General features: G+C 35.8%; 2 protein-coding genes across 3 annotated transcripts in view; both read left to right on the top strand.

The window, feature by feature from the left end:
- Positions 1-676: 676 nt before the first annotated feature.
- On the top strand, positions 677-5,989 carry LOC122343294 (putative transporter SVOPL). Of its 2 annotated transcripts, none has more exons than XM_043237677.1 (16): positions 677-1,021; positions 1,741-1,912; positions 2,025-2,125; positions 2,213-2,311; positions 2,598-2,669; positions 2,739-2,863; positions 3,260-3,323; positions 3,404-3,529; positions 3,618-3,746; positions 4,327-4,400; positions 4,534-4,730; positions 4,830-4,941; positions 5,299-5,380; positions 5,475-5,564; positions 5,675-5,788; positions 5,893-5,989. In XM_043237677.1, the coding sequence occupies exons 2-16, from the start codon at positions 1,780-1,782 to the stop codon at positions 5,902-5,904; spliced, it is 1,530 nt and encodes a 509-aa protein (XP_043093612.1). In that variant the 5' UTR covers positions 677-1,021; positions 1,741-1,779; the 3' UTR covers positions 5,905-5,989. The 2 variants fall into 2 exon arrangements, with proteins under 2 accessions (XP_043093612.1, XP_043093613.1); XM_043237678.1 differs by having other exon boundaries at positions 2,034-2,125.
- A 146-nt stretch (positions 5,990-6,135) lies between these two features.
- Positions 6,136-20,939, top strand: part of LOC122343293 (protein-methionine sulfoxide oxidase mical3b-like) — a 33,821-nt gene continuing 19,017 nt past the window's right edge. The window contains 18 exon segments of the mRNA XM_043237676.1: positions 6,136-7,413; positions 10,718-11,048; positions 11,128-11,335; positions 12,007-12,120; positions 12,201-12,302; positions 13,129-13,284; positions 13,404-13,504; positions 13,587-13,844; positions 14,628-14,743; positions 14,848-14,974; positions 15,046-15,130; positions 15,208-15,355; positions 16,470-16,666; positions 16,767-16,873; positions 16,985-17,062; positions 17,710-17,877; positions 19,671-19,781; positions 20,535-20,718. Coding sequence (XP_043093611.1) covers positions 10,788-11,048; positions 11,128-11,335; positions 12,007-12,120; positions 12,201-12,302; positions 13,129-13,284; positions 13,404-13,504; positions 13,587-13,844; positions 14,628-14,743; positions 14,848-14,974; positions 15,046-15,130; positions 15,208-15,355; positions 16,470-16,666; positions 16,767-16,873; positions 16,985-17,062; positions 17,710-17,877; positions 19,671-19,781; positions 20,535-20,718 — 2,521 coding nt within the window. The 5' untranslated portion in view covers positions 6,136-7,413; positions 10,718-10,787.

A 20,939-nucleotide genomic window follows, 5' to 3' on the forward strand; every position in this document is an offset into this window, starting at 1 on the left:
ATTCATGAAGAGTATGCTCCCTAATGGGCATTTGCATAGCCTATATTACCTAAATATAATAATAAAAACAAAATATGGTTATTTTAGCATTTAAAACAGTGTATAAAATTATATATATATATATATATATATATATATATATATATATATATATATATATATATATATATATATATATATATATATATATATATAAAGGGTTCCTTTTGAACTTTCAATATCAAAAGCTGGTATCTACACAGGTTCAACGTATTCGTTTAAGAGATTTGATTCAAAAGAATGATTCATTCACGAATCGGACATCGCTACTTTGCTAATCAATTAAATGTTGCCAGTCATGTTTTCTCCACTCCTTGTTCGCCGAAACCTGTAAAGTTACTTTTGTCTCCTGTGTAACAGGTCCTCGGAATTGGGCTTCATTGTAATGTCCGGCGTGAAATCATATGTACATTACAAACAGTGTCCAAAGCACTGTTTACAATATATAGATCAGTAGAGGAAGGAGAAAACCTAAACTAACCTAAAACCTGTTTGTCCACTTTTACTAAATAGCCCACAGTTCCTTTTAACCACAGCAAAGAAACACGATATTGGGTGTGTTATCACAAAAAAAGAGACATGGCCCTTTAAATGCTAAGCCGAACCCCTTCTACGATGAAGTGTGTGACGTTGTTTACCTGTCGGCAGGTATATGCGGGTGTTACTGCCGGAGAGGTTGATGATGCATCTTTCCAAAGGGAGTATTAACATCTATACAGAGACTGAAGTTGGATTTTAGGACATTCGTGATAGATACCGATTGGGTTTATAGTTTAAAAACCCGCCGGAGTTATTTTATCAGCTCTCTGCGAGACTGATTTGCATAAATCGCTGAAAGCTTTTTGGCACAACATACGGGAATTCTTGCGGGGGGAAGTACGGCATAACTAAAAAGTGTCCACCTGGATGGGACGCGATGGGAAAAGGGTCGACGTGACGGAGCATCGTGTTTGATTACCTCACTTCATCATCCGATGTTATAGTAAGTCACATACTCAGAATGATAAATAATAATAGTGTGATAATAAATTAATTCAGTGTTTTGTGGTGTGCTTCAGTTCCTCGGAAATATCATTGTAACATCAATAATTAATACAGCACTTCACTACAGTGAAGGTATCAAGTATATAATACTACTGAATGATTATATTATCCATATACCAGGGTGTTTGCTTAGTAATGTCATCAAATAATATAGTGAAATACTTGCCTAAGAAATTAAGGCGCAACCATTGTTCTTGTATGTCTAAAAATACACATGGTTAATATATATATATATATATATATATATATATATATATATATATATATATATATATATATATTATATAATTACGTCATATTATAATGGCACTATGTTTAACAGCTAAAACCATATTTTTTTATTTCTGGTAAAAAATATGGTGTAACCATTGTTCATTTACAAAAACATAGTGTTATTGTAGTATGCGTCAATAAACATGTCCAAAAATAGATGAATAGCATGGTACTGTGTCCAAAACCATAGTATAACAATGTCGAATATCCAAAACATTGTATAATCTTAACGTGTCCGTAAATATGGTGTAATAAATAATAACCAGAAAAACAGGGCTGTTTCATGATACAGTGTTTAACACAACACCCATCATACTTTTATGTAAATATCGATTTATTACTTTTAGGTTTACCTTTTTTACTGTTTACATCTTCACTTTTCAGTGCCTACTATTCAGGAAATAAGTAGACTTTTTAAACAGGATGGCATTAAAGCGCTCGTCTTCCATGAAGACCCAGCTGGTCAATGCCATCCAGCTTCAGGAAGTGGAGCTGGAGGAGGAGATCAACACAAGTAGCAGTAATAGCACACATGCCGAAGCTGCTGAGGCCAAAGGTGAAGAACGTACAAACAAAACAGCTAAGCCAAAGCGCTTGCGTTTATACTACTCTACTCGTGAGCAGTCAAGTAGCGTCCAATCGCCTCAAGTGATTTTTGACCTCTATAGCCCAAACAGAACCAAAATGCTACACCGTGGAGGAGGCTGTGGAGAGCATTGGCTTCGGACGCTTCCACATATTGCTTTTTGTCATCATGGGTAGTGCCAATGTAAGAAAAGCGCATCTCTGTACTTAATTAACCGCTGCGTTTTTTGTTCTGTTCACTCATTTTATTGTTGATGTGCTGTGTGTGTAGATAGTGGAGGCAATGGAGATCATGTTGTTGGCTGTGGTTTCTCCTGAGATCCGCTGCGAATGGCGTCTAGAGGATTGGCAGGTGGCCCTTGTCTCCACGGTGAGGAGATCGTCCAATCAGAGCCCTTTATTTTGTTTTCGCTCTGAAGTTTGACAGGAATGGAATGTTGTGGTGCGAGGTGCGCGCATGTGACCGTCTGACTAGTTTGGTTGACCTTTTTTAAAGGTGATGTAAGGTGTATTTCATGTTAAAAGCTTCCTTGTGTCCTAGATTTATATGCAAATGAAATCTAGTGCGTAAAAATGCATTGCGCACACTTTTTTCTAAAGAATGCATGAATAATAAATTACGGCCTTACTTTGTTTGTGTTTGTGCATGATTTCAGATGGTGTTCCTCGGTTTCATGGTCTGTGGCGTCCTCTGTGGTTATGTTGCCGACAAATATGGACGTTGGAAGGTCAGGCGATGTTTCATTTGACGGATAATTATGATAAATTAGATTAAATACATTTGTTTTTGTGCACAGGTGGTGTTTGGAGGCTTTATATGGGCATCGTATTTTTCTCTGCTCACTTCATTCTCTCCATCGTATGGATGGTTCATCTTCCTGCGCTGTATGGTGGGCTGTGGTGTTGCAGCAACATCTCAAGGGTGATATTGTGTGATATAAGTCACATATATTTATACAAGTACACCTATCAGTTTTGGCTTTTTGTTATTAGACTTGTAAGGCATAGAAACATTTATATGTGAGCAAGTTCACTGTTAAAAAATAAAGGTGCTTCACAATGCCATTGATCTGTCTAAACGGATCAATAAAGAACTTCATAAAAGGTGGTGAAAAAAGGTTCTTCACATTATAAAAAGGTAAGAAAGAGATGGTTCTGTAAAGAACCGTGGACTGCAATGGCATTGCAACTTTATTTTTATCTTTTCTTTCATAAATTGGTTCACAAACTGGTTCAAAATAGCTTTGAATGATTCATTAGTAAATCATTCCAATGCAATGAATTATTCCTCTAATTCTCTGCTATTTCCTCTCTAAAGGTTTGTTTTGAAGACTGAATTCATCCCAGCCAAATACAGAGCTTTTCTGCTGCCTCTTGCCGCGGTGAGTGCAAAATGTGAAGTTACGTTTGACCTTCAATTGGGAAACCTTTAATTCTGACCTTACCTGTGATTGGTCGACAGGTCTTCTGGATGCTGGGTTCTATGCTTATTATTATTCTCGGTATGACAGTGGTGCCTACAATGGGTTGGCGCTGGATGATCCGTTTTTCTATAATCCCCAGCATCATTCTCATTGGACTCTTCATGGTGAGTTTCGTCTAAATGGTTTTAGAAACGGAAGCAGATGTTTGTCTTTGACTCACTTGCCTTTAAGCTCTTTCTTTTCCTTTTTTAGTTTATTCCCGAGTCTGCACGGTTCCAGGTCTCAGCAGGCAATGTACAAGGAGCCATGTCAACACTTAACTGGATCGCGAGGATGAATGGCGCCTCCTTACCTGAAGGAGAACTACGGGAACCTGAAGTGGTGAGTATGAGAAGTTTCTGTTTCTTTATCTGTTACTCTTACAGTTTCAGTTAAGCAATAAGCAAAAGTAAATTAAATATAAATCAATTTTGTATTGCTTAATATAATCTTTAGTAATATATGGATTATATTGTAAGGATTCTCTGATAGTTACAATTTAGGACAAAAACTATAAGCCAGTAATTATTTATTTTTTAATGATAATTAACATAAAAGCATCACATTTTCAAGACGAGAATGATCATTTAAATAAAATAGTGAAAATGAGCATGCACAGTTAAATACACCATAGGTACAGATAAATAAAAAAAATCAACCAATAACCATTATGGTTTTAATACATTATTAAAAAAATAAATAGACAGGCACAATACATACATACTTTTTTCGTAATGTACGATAAAGAGGCCTTATTTCAAAATAGGTAAATAGTTTGAGAAAGTAGGGATGTATATTTCAATGGTTATGAAGTAAATAGGAGTGAAAAAAGGTACTACATCTCTCTCATCTCATGAATAAATTTACATTTACATTAGTGTAAACACACTTAAGTGCAACTAACAGGACTGTTTGTATTCAGTTAGAAAGAGGAAATGCCATCACTCTGATCAGCCCAGCTTTTAGAAGAACATCACTTTTGCTGTGGTACTCCTGGTAAACACACTTCCTTTTGGTTTGTTTAGTGTTGTGTGTGTGTGTGTGTGTGTGTGTGTGTGTGAGAAATCAGCAAATACATATGCTTGGTTACTGTGCTAGATGCGTGACATACTGTATTGTTCATCCGCAGGTTTGTGGCCTCCTTCTCCTATTATGGCTCGGTTCTGAGCGGCTCTGAGTTGCTGGAGAAGAATCTTCTATGTATGACGGACGCTGATCCAGAGCACCAGATCAAACACAACCAGGAGGAGGCGCTGTGTTACTGTATCCCGTTCAACATGGCTGATTACCAGACTCTCCTCATCAGCTGTTTGGGCGAGGTGGCACGTGAGTGACCTTTGACCTTTCACTCAGCCTGGTTTCACACATTCAGCTTAGACAAATGTTAAAAGTTGATGTATGTTCTTCCATCTGTTTCCTCTGCAGTTATACCCCTTAATATTGGCCTGTTAAATATATTTGGACGGAAGCCCAGTTTGGCCATACTTCAGGTGTTGTCAGCCTTTTTCTTCATGATTGTTAATATTTGCACAACAATGTAAGTATATTGTTCACTGTTTTCTGTAAAATTATTTAAATTGCTTTTCATCTGGGTTATTAACTGGGTTATATACTGCTATTATTATCGTAGTTATGTACAACTCTATTATAGTTTTGTGCATCTATGTGACATTATTGTGTCTTTAAAAAAAGAAAAATAGTTTTACATATTGTATGCATGCTATAAACAGTGTACATAAACTATACTGGAAGTATAATAAAAGTAGTATGGTAGCTTGCTAGGATGCACATAGCCATTTACTCACAATAGGGGTGTTCAAACATTTCTCCTGTGATCGCTTGTAAGAAGCGCAGCTGAAGCAGAAAACTGAAAAACGTTTCTCTCCCTCTGCAGGATGGGTTTCACTATACTGCTCTTCCTTCTCCGCTCCGTGGTTTCTATGAATTTTAATGTCGTCTACATTTACACAGCAGAGGTGAGACCCGACGTACAATATGAACACTTCACGTACTCTTAATGGAAGAGTTCACCACATAATTAAAATGATTACGGTTGGTGTTTGCGGACAGGTTTATCCCACGGCCGTACGCTCAATTGGAATGGGCTTTTGCACATCCTTCAGTCGAGTCGGAGGAATGATCGCACCATTTATTGCACAGGTGCTCTATGTGTTTTACTTTGCACATGTGTGTGCACATAAAGATCTGTTCAGGTGTGTGCTTAACACATTTGATTTGCACAGAGATAACACTGTTTGCGTGTGTCATAGGTGTTAATGTCTAAGTCTGTGATTCTGGCCCTGTCGCCGTTTGCCTTGGCGTGTGTGATTTGTGCGGTGGGAGTGTTGTTTTTGCCCATTGAGACCAGAGGACGTGCGTTACTAGTAAGCATCTTCACATTTCTTCTCACTTTTCTCAAAACAGATTTGAACCGAGGTCCAGCTGAGAGTTTAACAACTTGAAATTTCGTTTTGTTCCTCTATTTCAGCAAGACGCCTGAAATACAATGGAGAAATGAAGAGCAATTGCACTTTTGTAACAAAACATCTCATATTAAAGCTGGAAGGATTTTCTATTATTTTTAATGTTGTGTTGTGTCCGTCTTGAATTATTATACAAAACCTGTTAAATCTTTATTTCCTGTGTTGACATATTTTAACAGGAAGTTGGACTGGGACAGAATTAAGAAGAGAGCGGAACCCTGAGCATTTTATTTGAAAAAATTATGCTCTGACAAGATTAAACATCAGTAAATATTACCGTAAGTGCAGGGTATCTGCTTAAATTTTGTTTTGATAACATTTTGGAGTAGGCCTGTGCTAGCAGAAAATCGTTTAGGTCATAATATTTTATTTTGACAATAGCATAATTTATATTTAGTTAAAAAAAACTTTTATTATACATTTTTAGATTAAACAAAAAAAGCTAGCATTTTATATGCTAAAAGAAGCTATAAGCAAATAACAATGCACATGTAAAAACCTAAACACTTGCAATAACATCGTAATAAGTATTGAATTGAAAGTATTCAGTTAATCGTTATCGATGATGTTTTACGTAAAAAGCCTTTCTGCATTCTGTTATTAAACAAGCTATAAAATTACATTTATGCAGTGTATATTTGTCAGTTAACTAAGCTGCTAGCATTCATCTTATGAATTAAAATGTAATTCTCGTCAAGGTTCGTTTCATAAACGTCTATATTCGTGCGTAATTTACTTTGCTTTAAACTGAAAGGTCCTCTTTCCTTGGAGTCCAGTGTGAGACCGTTCCCTGTTGTTTCTTGAGGGATATCCTTCAATTATCCCTGAAACAGACGAAAGAGTTTCTGAATGAATGAATGACTAAAACAATTATGAATTTCTCTTTAATCCAAAAAGTAGCCACTTGAGGGAGACATAGGCTTTTTTTGTGTTCAGAAGGGCTAAAGACAGTCAAAAGTGTGACACCTTAAGGTAATGTTCTCCAGATCTGTGTTTCCTCCACCTCTCTTATCTTACCCTCCCTCATCTGTGCTGTGTAATCTCTTTAAGAAGCCTCCGTCCCGGGGCAAATCAGATTAGATTTAGGGCCGCTTTCTATAACACTCCGACAGCAAGCACCAGCAGATCCTCCGCAATACTGAATAATGAATTTGCACCATTAACACGATCTGCCTGCAAAATGGAAACCATCTACAGGGTGTATGTGACATAGAGATGCATGTGTGTGTCCTGAAAGACAATGTTTGTGTTTGTTGAAAGTGTGTGTGTAGAGGAGGAGTCAGCATGTGCCTGGTAGCTCCTTCCTCTGACCTTGGCTACAGAGAGATGGAGAGAGAAAGAGGACAGAGTGTGTGTGTGTGAAGCGGTGGAGCTAATTCCTGCACTGCAGCTGTGTATATGATACCAGAGTTAATGTGGCACCAACAGCGCTAGATCCACTTGGGAACTTGCCAGAGAAAAACAGAGCGAGAGAAGAGGAAGGAAATCATGTCAGCAGCATGTACACACCGCAGAGAAGCAGCACGGTAAATCTCACTTGCATTGAATGTGTGAGTGTGTGTGTGTGTGTGTGTGTGTTTGCATGTGTCAGTCTGGTGCAGCAGTGTTGATGCTTTGTGACAGGATTTTGAGGAACCTATATTACTTCATATGCTCGATGGGATGTGGAAAGAGGTGAAAAGCATGTGACTGCATGCAGCTGGATGGTTATTTTCGGTGCATGCTTACATGGTAACACTTTGACTCTATATACTCAATGAAAGACTGTAGTGTCATTAATATGTGCAAATGCCCATATACAGTAGTTTGATGGTGTAATCAATGTCTGAATGGCTGACTAGGGGAAAACTGTGATCGATCCTTTTTCTGCAGCACTTGCCTTACGTTCTGTAATCCTCTGCTCTCAAACTGCACAGCAGTCAATCAGTGAGACATTTGAGAGAAGAGAGAGGGGAAAAGGGATATTGATACTGCTCATTTTTTTGAGTTTTGCCCTCCATTTACGTGAGGATCATGCGTGAATGACCTCCAATAAAACCAGGAGAGTTTTCATTTTGAGACTAACTTGTTCTTCTTCTTCTTACACAGTTTCCATTAACTATTTGTGAGCATTTTCTTTGGTTAAAGGAACAGATCATTCAGAAATTACAATACTTTCATCGCTTGCTTAACATTAACCTGTTTCACTTTTTTTCTTCCGTATATAAAAAGGAGATGTTTAGCAGAATCTCCACGCTGTTCTTTAAAGTAAATGGTGATCAGGATCTGTTAAACTACAAAAATGAAAAATACTAGGGGCCGGGGAAAAATCAGTTTGCATATGAATCATTACATTAAAGTACATAAAATGTATTAACATTCATTAGGCTACCATTATGGGTCCCGTATACATGTCATTTCCTTTCTATACACTTTTTTGCGAAGTGTAAAATATCTTATTAGGAAGTTAAAACTTAATACTAATTTCTTAAGTAAAGACTACCCATAATATAGACTGGATGAAAATACTGGTGCATGTCCAGTGTGCATGAAAAATTGTGATTAAATATTTAAAAAAAATATTTTTTTTTTATCAAATCGTGACCCCCAAAAATCAATTACACTCAAATTATTAGGTTCTGAAAGATTCGCGCCCCTATAAAATAGCGCTATAAAAGTAGTCCAAATGACTTGCGTGTCATCCAAACTGAAAAATATTTTTTTTGTGATGAACAGAATGGAATTTAACTCTCAAACCTTTCAAATACATACAATTATATTTGTGTGTATTTTGAAATGTGGCACAAATGATTCTTTTTAGGAACATCATGAATAACAAACGTGCATGTCGCTATGTTCCAAGCAAAAACAGCTGTAATGTGTGTAAAATACTTCTGTTATTCTTGGAACTTTACAGCTCCTGGTCACCATTCAGTTTTGCGGACAGACTTTTTATTTCAGCAAGTTAAGAGAAAGATTATAGCTGACAGTCACCTTGTCTCACCCATAATCCTCCTTTTCCCAGTGGGTCTCTTTCCTATAAGTTAATACCAAACTGACCCCATCTTTAAAGAACCTAAACTTTAGATCATTTTTCCTAAGATGTCACCAATGCGCTGCAGAGTTAAGTTCCAACCCTGTTTTAATTCATCTACCTGTGATTTTCTAATTAACCTGAAGACATTTATTTGCATGCTCAGGTGAGTTTGATTAGGGTTGGAACTAAACTCTGCAGGAAAGTGGATGTTATGGACCAGATTTAGGGATCCCTGCTTTAGACACTATGTGAGTATCTGCGTTAGTGCATTTGAACAATCTTGCTGTATAATATTATTATAAAGACAAGACACAGATGTACACAGATTACATTGTCATCTCAATGCAAGAAGGGGAAGAAACAGCCATTAAAAGGATTTAGCCCCCAAATCAAATTTAAATAGGCTGCTTATTATTGCACATATAATAATCATGAGATATCAAATGAGGCATCATCTGCAAGCTCATTTAATGAGTCATACTTATGTGGGTGGCTGGGCGCTTAGAGGTCAAACTTTTCATCCAGACGGAACGGCACGGCTGAGTAATAGTGCTAAATGAATTAAGTCAATGCAGTTACTGTAATCTTTTGTAATGTGAGTAATGAAGTAGTTTACTGTCTGGTGTTTATTGCTGACTCTATGGAGCACTGTAAGCCACACCCCTTTTACTCTTCAGCCAATCAAAATGGTCATTGGAATTAGAGCAGGATCTATCTAGATTGATTGATATAGAGAGATATAGGTATATATGCTCGATATCACACAGATACACATTTTAGATAATATAACCATGGGTGACGAGATCTATCTATCGATATACAGATATGTAGATATGTGTACATATAGATAGTTATCTATGCTTGACAGCATACAGATATACATAATAGATATACACGTAAATTGTTTATTTACTCAAAATTTCCTAAAACATTTCAAATCAAACATTTTGCATCATCAGTTGCCCAGAGCTTTGGATTTTTGGAAAGTATCAATTAATAATCACTCTGAAGCTTAATTTATTTATATAATTATTACTAATTGTAACTAGTGTTTTTATTAATATAGTATAATAAACATGTATAAATGTATACATCATTTTTATACTAAATATCAATTATTTATTTCATTTATGTAACAATTTGTAGGAAATTCAATTACTTTAATATTGCTAAAATGTGTCTGTCACACGTTATTATAAGGTGGCCCTAACTACTATGTACTTACTTCAGAATATAAGTACAATGTACTTACATTTTGCTTGTATTGTATTGCAGAACACTTCTGCTGCTATTGAGTTGGGATACGAGTAAGGTTAGGGACAAGTTTGGTCGTATGGATAGGTTTAAGGGTGAGTTAAGGTGTAAGTTATAGGTCAACAGTGTATATATGTTATATATATATATATATATATATATTATAATTACAGAAATTAATTACAGATTATTACATAGGTATTTAAAAACATAAGTACTATGTAAAAACAAGTAATAAGTGCGTTGCACTAATGATTAAATACATAGCAGTTAAGGCCACCTAATATAAAGTAAAAAATGTCTTATATAAGCAGTGACACATAGAGTGTCATTGAGTTGAGGAGCTAATTAGAGATGTGTGTCTGAGTGGGACATGATGTGCAGATGGATGGCGAGAAATGAGAATGTGAACTTTTGCCGACGCATCTGCCTCACAGCTTATCTATCTATGCGCTTTCCTTTTTATCTCCATCTCTATTCACTGTTACCTATTCTGTGTTCATCTCTTCACCATGTGATAAAATCACCCTGCAATCACAGGAAATAATCCTTTTCCTCAGATGTCCTGCGTCTGGTGCCTTCTGGAGGTGAGCTGACTCTTGTGTGGGGTCACCGGGGTCGTGTGTGGACATGTGGGAGGGCCAGTCTGAGACGTGTCAGGCGCACGGCCTGTTCGATGCCTTCGTGCAGGCCGCCACATGCAGGGAGACCCTCAGGGCCTTCCAGGAGCTGTGTAAAGAGCTGAAGCTGCATCCCGGCGGCCAGCCGCAGTTCTACCACGCCCTGAGGAGCAGACTGCATGACTGGAAGGCCAAAGCACTATGGGCCAAATTGGATAAAAGGGCCAGCCAGAGAGAGTACATGAGAGGCCATGCTTGCACCAGCACTACGGTACAAAGAGTCCCCGCAGTGCATTGCAGGAGAGAGTTGTCTTTACTGATTCACGCGCTGGTTTTTGTTGTGTGTGCAGTGTCTGATCATAGGTGCAGGCCCGTGTGGATTGCGGACGGCTATAGAGCTGCGGTTTCTGGGCGCCAGAGTGGTTCTGCTGGAAAAGCGAGATGCTTTCTCGCGCAACAATGTGCTTCACCTTTGGCCCTTCACCATCCAGGACCTCCGCGGTTTGGGGGCCAAAAAGTTCTACGGGAAGTTCTGTGCTGGAGCCATTGACCATATTAGTGAGTGAATGTGAACTTGAGATCAGAACTGAGTTGAATGAACTTTGCGGTTTTATTGCATGTGAATTTATCAGAGCAAATAAAAGAACATCATTAAGACATCATTAAGGCCACGCGGTCTATTGGCCAACACATTCCAATCAATTCCCAGTGAATTTATAAAAGTGCCAGCTTACTTTTTGTCATTATTTATAATTTTTTAATCTATCCTATCCTATTTTATGTTGTAGATTCTTTAATTATTTATTAGATTCTGTTCATATTTAATATTTGAATTAGTATTAAAATTTAAATTTCCTTTGTTCCTTTTTTAACATCTATTTTAACATACATTCAATTTACATTATTTATATATATATATATATATATATATATATATATATATATATATATATATATATATATGTATATAGTGGATATAAGTGGATTTATATAACATATAGTTTATATTTTATGATTTTAATTTATATTTCGTAATATTTTTCATATATAAATTTTTAAGCGGTGCTTTCTGAAAAACATTAGTGACATTGTCATTTATGGGCTCTGATTGTTTTTCCGTTAGCTGTCCTGTTTTCCCTGTAAAAAGTTACATTCATTTCATTGAATGCATTTAAACACCTTTTTGAAGTTAATTTGATTTTATCAACAGCTGTGTACTGCATGTGCAGGTATTCGTCAGCTGCAGCTGATGCTTTTGAAAGTGGCCTTGTTATTGGGTGTCGAGGTTCACGTGAATGTGGAGTTCAAACGCCTAGTGGAACCTCCAGACGATCAGGATAAATGTAAGAATGAAATCGAATACAAATTCACGCTAATTTTGGCTGCAAAATGAATTGTCAGTTTTCTCACTTGTCCTGTTCAGGTGTTGGTTGGCGAGCAGAGGTCCATCCCAGCTCTCACCCAGTCAATCAGCTGCAGTTTGATGTGGTTATTGGCGCAGACGGTAGAAGAAACACTTTACCAGGTATCTGTGTGGTCTTAGGCCTGCCGTGATCACAGATTATCCGATCAGAAATGCAACAAGCAAATGTTTCACTCTGATAACAGTATCTGCCTTGTTTCACACCATTTCTTAAATTTAGTTCTCAGGTTTCCTGCTGATTTACAGTGGTCTTCCTTTTTTGTCTTACACATACGTCAAAACCCAAAAACGTGTTTTGCACATTTGTTCTGTAATCTATTTTAATTGAGGAAATGGCGCCACTCACATTTTGGTCTATTAATGGCACGAGCACAAAAAAAAAACTACTTCTTTAGAATTAAGATGTGTGAATAAGTGTAAAATATTTTGTACAAAAGACTAAAGAAAAGTTCAAATATATATATATATATATATATATATATATATATATATATATATATATATATATATATATATATATATATAAAATTAGATAATATATGATTGTTTGATTTGTCAGGCATCTGGACAAAATATTAAGGAATATATTAGGGAATATATAGTATAATATTATAGTAAAAAGCTATTTATAGTCAATGTTAATTTTTATCATGATTGTGCTGACAATATATAATGTACAGATACATGTAGTTACGGAAGTACTGAAATACTGCAGTAAAAAAACGCCATGTTTTGCAATACTGAGGAACATCAAATGCTTGAAAAGTGACTAGAAGTGCAAGACGCCTGTCACATGTTTCCAGAGTTTCGCAGTCATCTATAACAGACGGTTCCCCTTTTCTAATTTTATTCTGTTTTGGACGTCACTAATTCATTTTCTGGGTTTCAAAGCCTCCGTGTGATGGATTTATTCGTCCGTATCTGTTAGGGTTTCGCAGGAAGGAGTTTCGGGGGAAACTGGCCATTGCTATCACGGCGAATTTCATCAATCGCAACACCACTGCCGAAGCCAAAGTGGAGGAAATCAGCGGTGTCGCCTTCATCTTCAACCAGAGGTTTTTCCAGGATCTCCGGCAGGCTACCGGTGCTGAGTCATTTCATTATACACTATCTTACTACACGAAATGCCAAAAATTCACATATTGCACTCAAATGCAAAAAGCGTTCTTTATCTTTTTAAATATGAACAACTTTTCTGTGCAGGAATTGATCTGGAGAATATAGTATATTACAAAGATGACACTCACTACTTTGTAATGACCGCCAAAAAGCAAAGTCTTCTGGACAAAGGAGTCATTCTGCGCGTGAGTCTAATGTCATGTGCATTCATCTGCATATAGTACACACTGATTTGTGAGTGACTGCTCTCTTGTGTTTGTTACGCAGGATTATGCTGACACTGAGATGCTGCTGTCCAGGGATAATGTGGACCAGAATGCACTGCTCTCGTATGCTCGTGAAGCAGCTGATTTCTCTACCAATCATCAGCTCCCTACACTGGACTTTGCCATCAACCACTATGGGCAGCCAGATGTAGCCATGTTTGACTTTACATGCATGTATGCCTCTGAAAACGCAGCGATGGTGCGTCAGCGCAGAACTCACCCTCTGCTGGTCGCTCTGGTGGGGGATAGTTTACTAGAGGTGAGAGAACATGAACAATTAAAAACTTTTTTTTTTTTTTTTGCCTTATTTCCTAGTAAAAGTCCAAATTACATTAAAAAAGATAAATGAACCTGAATGGAAATATATATATATATATATATATATATATATATATATATATATATATATATATATATACTGTATGTGTTTGTGTATATATATACAGTATATGTAAATATAAATGCATACACATGCATTTATACAGAATATTGAAGAAATATGTGCAATATTTTTATGTTTATTTAAAATAAATTAATAAATGTATCATGAATACATTTATATCATTAATATAATTTATATTTGAAAATAGTCATTTATTTTTGTCTTAAGAATATCAATATTATTTTGTTTTATGAAGTGTCACAATTAATATCCATATTTGTTTATACATAGCAATGTACATTATAATGTTTTGATGTCTAATTTCACATTGCCTTATATCATACAGCAATTATCAAGTGCTTGGTATTCTTTGTTTTAAAGAATACACATATATTTTGACACTAAATAATATATAACTAGTTTTATGATTACATTTCAAATGTTTAAAAAACAATTATGTTATTAATAAAATACTATGTATTTAATCTAAATTAAAATTCAGTTTTAACAAGGTTTAGATAATTTTATTAGAAGGTTCACAAAGACACTAATTAACAATATAATTGTTTTTAGAACACTCAGAAAACAGCTGTGATATTTTTGTTTGATCAGATTTATTGTAAGCATCTTAGTGTATTTACACAACTTTTTTTTTAATAGCCATTCTGGCCAATGGGAACAGGAATTGCTCGGGGCTTCCTGGCAGCCATGGACACAGCCTGGATGGTGCGCAGCTGGGGTCAGGGCAACACCCCTTCAGAGGTTCTGGCTGAGAGGTCAGCTCTAAAATGGGTTGAAGTCGAGGAAGATTTATGAACAATCGCTTTTGACAAAGTAGGATTCTGTTCTAATATCCCCTTCCATCTCTTCCCCGTCTCAGAGAGAGCGTGTATCGGTTGCTTCCTCAGACAACTCCAGAAAACGTCAGTAAAAACTACAGCCAGTACAGCGTGGATCCTGCTAGTCGTTACCCCAACATCAACATGCAGCTCATCAGCGCTCCTCAGGTTAGAAGCGTGCATTTCTAATTGAGTCCTAATCACTGATGGTGATCGTGATGATGAAAATGTGTGTGCAGGTGTGTCATCTCATAGACACAGGTGAGGGTCCGGTTTTAAGCCTCGATGCAGTCAGCTCTCCACACCCAAGGCTCACACGGCAGGGTGTGTGTTACTTCAACCATATGCCATTTTCCACTCATACATTCATACGCCATCTAACAAGACGTCTGTGTGTGCAGAGTCAATGGCTCGATACAGTAAGCTTCTGAGCTGGTGTCAGGAGCAGACGCACGGTTACATGAACGTGTGCGTGACAGACTTCACAACGTCCTGGAGAAGCGGCCTGGCCTTGTGCGCTCTCATACACAGATTCAGACCTGACCTCATGTGAGTCCACGCTCTTTACTCTGGGTATGAATGAGGGTTGTGGCATAGTGGTTAGCGATCTGGGCTGGTAACCTAGTTTATATCACAGGTTGGCTGTAGTTGCTATTGCTAGCATTTTATTGGACTGAACTGATGTGACATGGCTGTGCCACCAATATTTTTGGCCTACTTTCCAGATGGGACTGTTTTAAATATGTATCTGCTTTAAAAAAGATTATTTATGGCGGATTTCGGAGTGCCATAATAATTCATATTTCACTGAGAGCATCAATAGGCAAGCGTATCAGAAAATCTGTCAATAAATCAATATAAGTAAAAATTCATATTAAATGTATAAATTAAATATTTAATGACGTCTTAATTCACATGAACCTTTATTTATTTATAATTTTTTTATTATTGATTTATTCTATCACTGGTTTAGTTAGTTATTTCTTGATAGTCTATAAATATATTACATATATACATAAAAATGATGAATGTATATATATTCTTAAAAATTATGAAATGTGAAAAGAAGTTAAAAATTAAAAAGAAAATAAAACTGAGTCATATTAATAAATATTTTTTAAAAACATCAATATATTATAAATGTGTGTGTGTGTGTATGTGTGTATGTGTATAATAGAAAGATAGAAATTACATATTTCATGATTTATTTGTTTATATATGGCACGTATAGTTATTTACTGACACTATTTATTTATTAAATACATTTCAGTAAATAAAATCTACATTGTGAAATGTCATTATAAATAAATTAAATGTAAATTACTTTTTCCACTGAACTTTGATGATTGATTATTAACATTGACATATCTGTTTATATTATTTTATATTGTAATTTTACTCAATTGTATTAAATTACATATATTTATTAACAGCATTAATTAAATATTTACATATTAATATGACAGTTCCAGTCCTCTGTAGGTACTATTATATTAATGGACTTAAGCTTAAACCAGGAAATAACTTTTTCAAGTTTAACAAGGTTTTCAGGGTTTTTAAGTGCTTTTGTTCTTTCAAAAAGAAAGTTGGTAACTAAAAGCGTGGGCTGATTGGAGGTTTTCTGAACGTGTGACTCTGACACTAGTGTCTTTGTTTCTTGTAGTGATTTTGCGTCTCTGGAGGAGAGTGAGGCGGAGTTGAATGGTCAGCTGGGTCTGGACATGGCGGAGCTGGAATTTGGTATTTGTCCTATAATGACCGGCAAGGAAATGAGTGCACTGGAAGAGAGCGACTCTCTCTGCATGGTCATGTACCTCAGTCAGCTTCACGAGCTCCTCAAAGACACAGCGCCGGCTAGTGGTCAGGATAAGACATTATCTGTCATTTTTACTTTTATTTAAGTGATATATTTTACCTTCTTTGATCTTTATTCATATACAAACTTTTTATCTCCGGACAGGAAACCTGAGCTCTGGAGAGAAAACAGTTCAGTTCTCCAGCCCCAGGTCACCAATCTCACTGCTCAGCAAACTGGGACAGAGTCTGTCCCGCAAACGCAATCCTAAGGTTCACACACACACACACACACACAGACACACACTCTCTCTCACTGTTACACAGCTTCATTTTTTAGCCGCTGTTACCCACATAAGATGTGCTATTTTTAATCTCTATCAGGATAAGAAAGAGAAGGAAGCAGATAGTGTTGGAAATGGAAAGAGGAGGAGAACAAGTCAGACTGGCCAGTCAGAAGAGGTGATATGTCATTTATATATATTTATAAATGAGTGCTGTCAAACAATTATTTGTGATTAATCACGTCAAAACTAAACGTTTTTGGTTGTGTAATATATGTGTGTGTGTGTGTGTGTGTGTGTGTAGTGTGTATATTGTATACATTTTAATTTATATTAATATATTATGTGGCTTATATATTAAATGTATTCATGTATAATATAAAATATAAGAATATGAAAATGTAAATATATATGCTAGTGCTGTGATTATTCACAGTTGATCACGTACAAAATAAATGTATTTGTTTATATAATATATATGTGTACTGTATATTTATTATGTATTATAAATACACACACATTTTCCAAATACATGCTGTATGTGTGTGTCTATATATATATATACATAATAAATGTACACAGTACACACATACAAACATATTATGTAAACAAATACTTACTTAGTAGTACATATATATATATATATATATATATATATATATATATATATATATACTGTAGTATGTATATATATATATATATATATATATATATATATATATATATATATATATATATATATATATATATATATATATATATATATATATATATACTGTAGTATATATACTGTAGTTTTTAATCAGTGTTATTTTCCTGATGTAGGATGATGTTCCTCATGATACCAAAGAAAATAAGACTTCAGTAGTACCTCCTGGGTCAGGACCAAAGGTCAGTGAGGGTCACAGCAAGGTTCGGTCCATGGCAACACTACTGCTGGCTAAATTCGAGGAAAACTCGCCATCGGCCTCAGCCAGTGCAACTCGCCGACAGGTGTGTGAGTATTTGTGTGATTCATACAGTATGTGCAGAAAGGGGTGTTTGCATGCCCTGCAACACAAGTTTTCCTCTTTTCAAATTTGCTTTCTTTACTCAAAAAACTATGCAGGAAAAGCAATTTAATGCATTGTCTCATCGAAATAAATATTGCTCTAGTCTTATAGTCACTTATATTTGTTTTCGGTTGTGATAAAATGTTACACTGCCGTGAGATTTGTAATATTTTGTACTAATATAGAGTGAATTGGAAAGCTGCTGATTCATCCAGTGCCTGCTACACAAGCTTAGCATACACACTTCAACAGGAGCAAGTAGAATTGGCAAAGCCTCCAGGCAGAGTTTATAAAGTGTTTTATTAGATTAAAAGCCATTCAGATTATTGAAAGTCGCAACTGCTATATCAGAAAACCAGGGATTTTTGCTCTACAGTGAATAACATTTTGATTTCCACCAACCCTACTTGAAATTAAATTAAAATCATAAATTTTACTTACCCTTATGTTGTTCCAAAAGCTAAGACCTTTGTTCAAGTTAAGATATTATGGATGAAATTTGGCCCTGCAACAGAACTACCACGTTCAAGGTGTTAGTTCGTAGGACATTGTTAAAATGTGACAACAGTGGTTGAACTTTAATGTCATGAAGCTACGAGAATACTTCCTGTGCACAAAGAACACATAAATAACAAATTATAATGTTGTTCATGACAATATCACATGAATGTGTCAGTTCCATTGTTTTCAGTTTCTTCAGAAATATCTTCAGTTGTGTTCTGAAGGTGAATAAATGAACGAGGCATTTTTATACTGCTTTTTTGTGTATTGCTGTACAGACAAAGCACTTTACGACCATATGGGGATGTTCATTTTTTGGTGAACTACCCCTTTAAGAAAAAGCAAACACTGATGTGTTTACGTTACAAGGAATAGGTCAGAGTTTAATCTCTGCCGACTGGAAGCGAGAAGGTAAAAATGCATCTGTGCTATAAGATAAAAGGCTAGCAGTGTCAATTTTTCTACACAGATGGCTAATCTGGTTCAGATTTAAACTTCTTTCTGGGACTGTTGCCCTTATATGAAGAGGTTATGAAGGAGCTCTGTGTGTGAACTGGCCTAGGGCTCAACAGCCTATCAGTGACTGGAGGCCATGGGGCATGTGATTTAAGGATCTTAACTGAAGAATCTCAAACAGAGTGATTTATTATCTCTATCTTATCCTGTATGCTACTTACTGACTTTGCCTTTGACTGACAGGTTAATGCTGATTTATGGGTGGATGGATGGATGGATAAAATGTCCATCTATGCTCTTGCTTTTATATTAAACTAGAAATTGTGCATTAAGAAACTTAAGCATGCAAAAATTCCCAGTGGCATGTCAAAAGGCACACAAAGGTTTCTTGTGCGCATGTAAAAGTCTGATTGTATTTTTATATATATTTTAGGGACTCTGTATGTAATCACTTTGAATATTTACAGATGACTGTACTACATACCAAATATAAAGCTGAAAACAAAATGAAAATGAACCATTTATGGGTCAATATGACATAAATAACTAATTTGCAGATAAAACTTTCAATGGGTGTTTTATATAAGGCTATGTTTTTGTATTCATAACCCATTATGTAAGAGTCTATGAGTATGAGTCTGGAAGAGTGTGGAATTTTAAAATGGAAAAACGTTAGGAACCAGACAGACATATAGATAAGGCATAGATAAGGAATATGCATGCATCATTTTATTTAGTATTTTTGCTTGTTTTCCATGCTCATCTTTTGATTTCTAGAGCTACATTCAGATGTATACTGGCGGAGTGAGCTCATTGGCTCAGCAGATAGCCAATCAGATTCAGAGTCAGCAGGATCAAGCTCCCAAGCTCCTTCAAAGGAGGGAGTTGGTAAGAGTTCACACGTAATGCTGGCTACAAATATTCCCTAATACTGTGAATCTTCTTGCGTCCCTTTCAGTGCCTGTATTACTGTGTGTATGAGGTCCGTTACCCAGCATTGAATTTTGTTTAGTGCTATATTCACTAATTACTGCGAGTGTGTGAAGTCCTGCTCTAATCCATTTTCTCTAATAAGGCTTTACAGCTTGGTTAAACTCATCACACCCAAAGTGTCTTTTCATGAAAGTGTTGCAATCAAAAAAAATTCATTGCAAAGATCAAACTTGATTCTATGAAATCTGAGTCTTGGTTTGAAGCTTTTCATTATAATAATTTTATATATATATTAAATAATAATAACATCTAATTATTTAATCTAATCTATGTATTATAATGTATATTTAGTATGTATACATAAATACGCACACGTATATATTTCAGAAAAATATGCTGTTTATATATTTAATATATTTCTATATAATTATATGAATATAAATATAAGCATTTAAAGACAATACTATATATTTTTAAATACTTATTGTATTTGTGTGTATTTATATATTATAATAAATATACACACGTATATTATGTAAACAAAAACTTTTATTTTGGATGTGATTAATTACTAATCATTTGGCAGTACTAAAGTAATAATAATAATAATAATTATAATAATACAAAAATGATTTAGTCGTGGCAGTTGTAGTTGCCCATGTTAAGCATCTTTATATTGATTCTTGACCTTTGACCTCTCACCTGTAGGGCTCTCAGAAGGAGTTTCCTGTGAACATGGGAGGCAGCGATGTGTGTTATTTCTGCAGCCGTCGCGTTTATGTCATGGAAAGGCTGAGCGCAGAGGGAAAGTTCTTCCACAGGAGCTGCTTCCAGTGCGATCACTGCAGCACCACATTACGCCTCTCTAACTACGCTTACGACCAGCTACATGGTGTGTGCGTGTGTGATGAACCACTTCATACTTTCACTAATAAAATGATCATTATCAGTGCTTTGTGTTTTTAAGATTTTATGCTTAAATCCAAAACAATAGGTGTTTAGCTTTTAATAGATGTAGTCACAAGATGATGGCGACACAGCGTGTGAGAAATGGCCTGTTGTTTTGTGTTGCTGTAGGCGGCTGTTTTCGACCGCACAAACATCTCTTTTGTT

The sequence above is a fragment of the Puntigrus tetrazona genome, chromosome 4 (assembly GCF_018831695.1).
Source record: "Puntigrus tetrazona isolate hp1 chromosome 4, ASM1883169v1, whole genome shotgun sequence".
Lineage (NCBI taxonomy): Eukaryota > Metazoa > Chordata > Actinopteri > Cypriniformes > Cyprinidae > Puntigrus > Puntigrus tetrazona.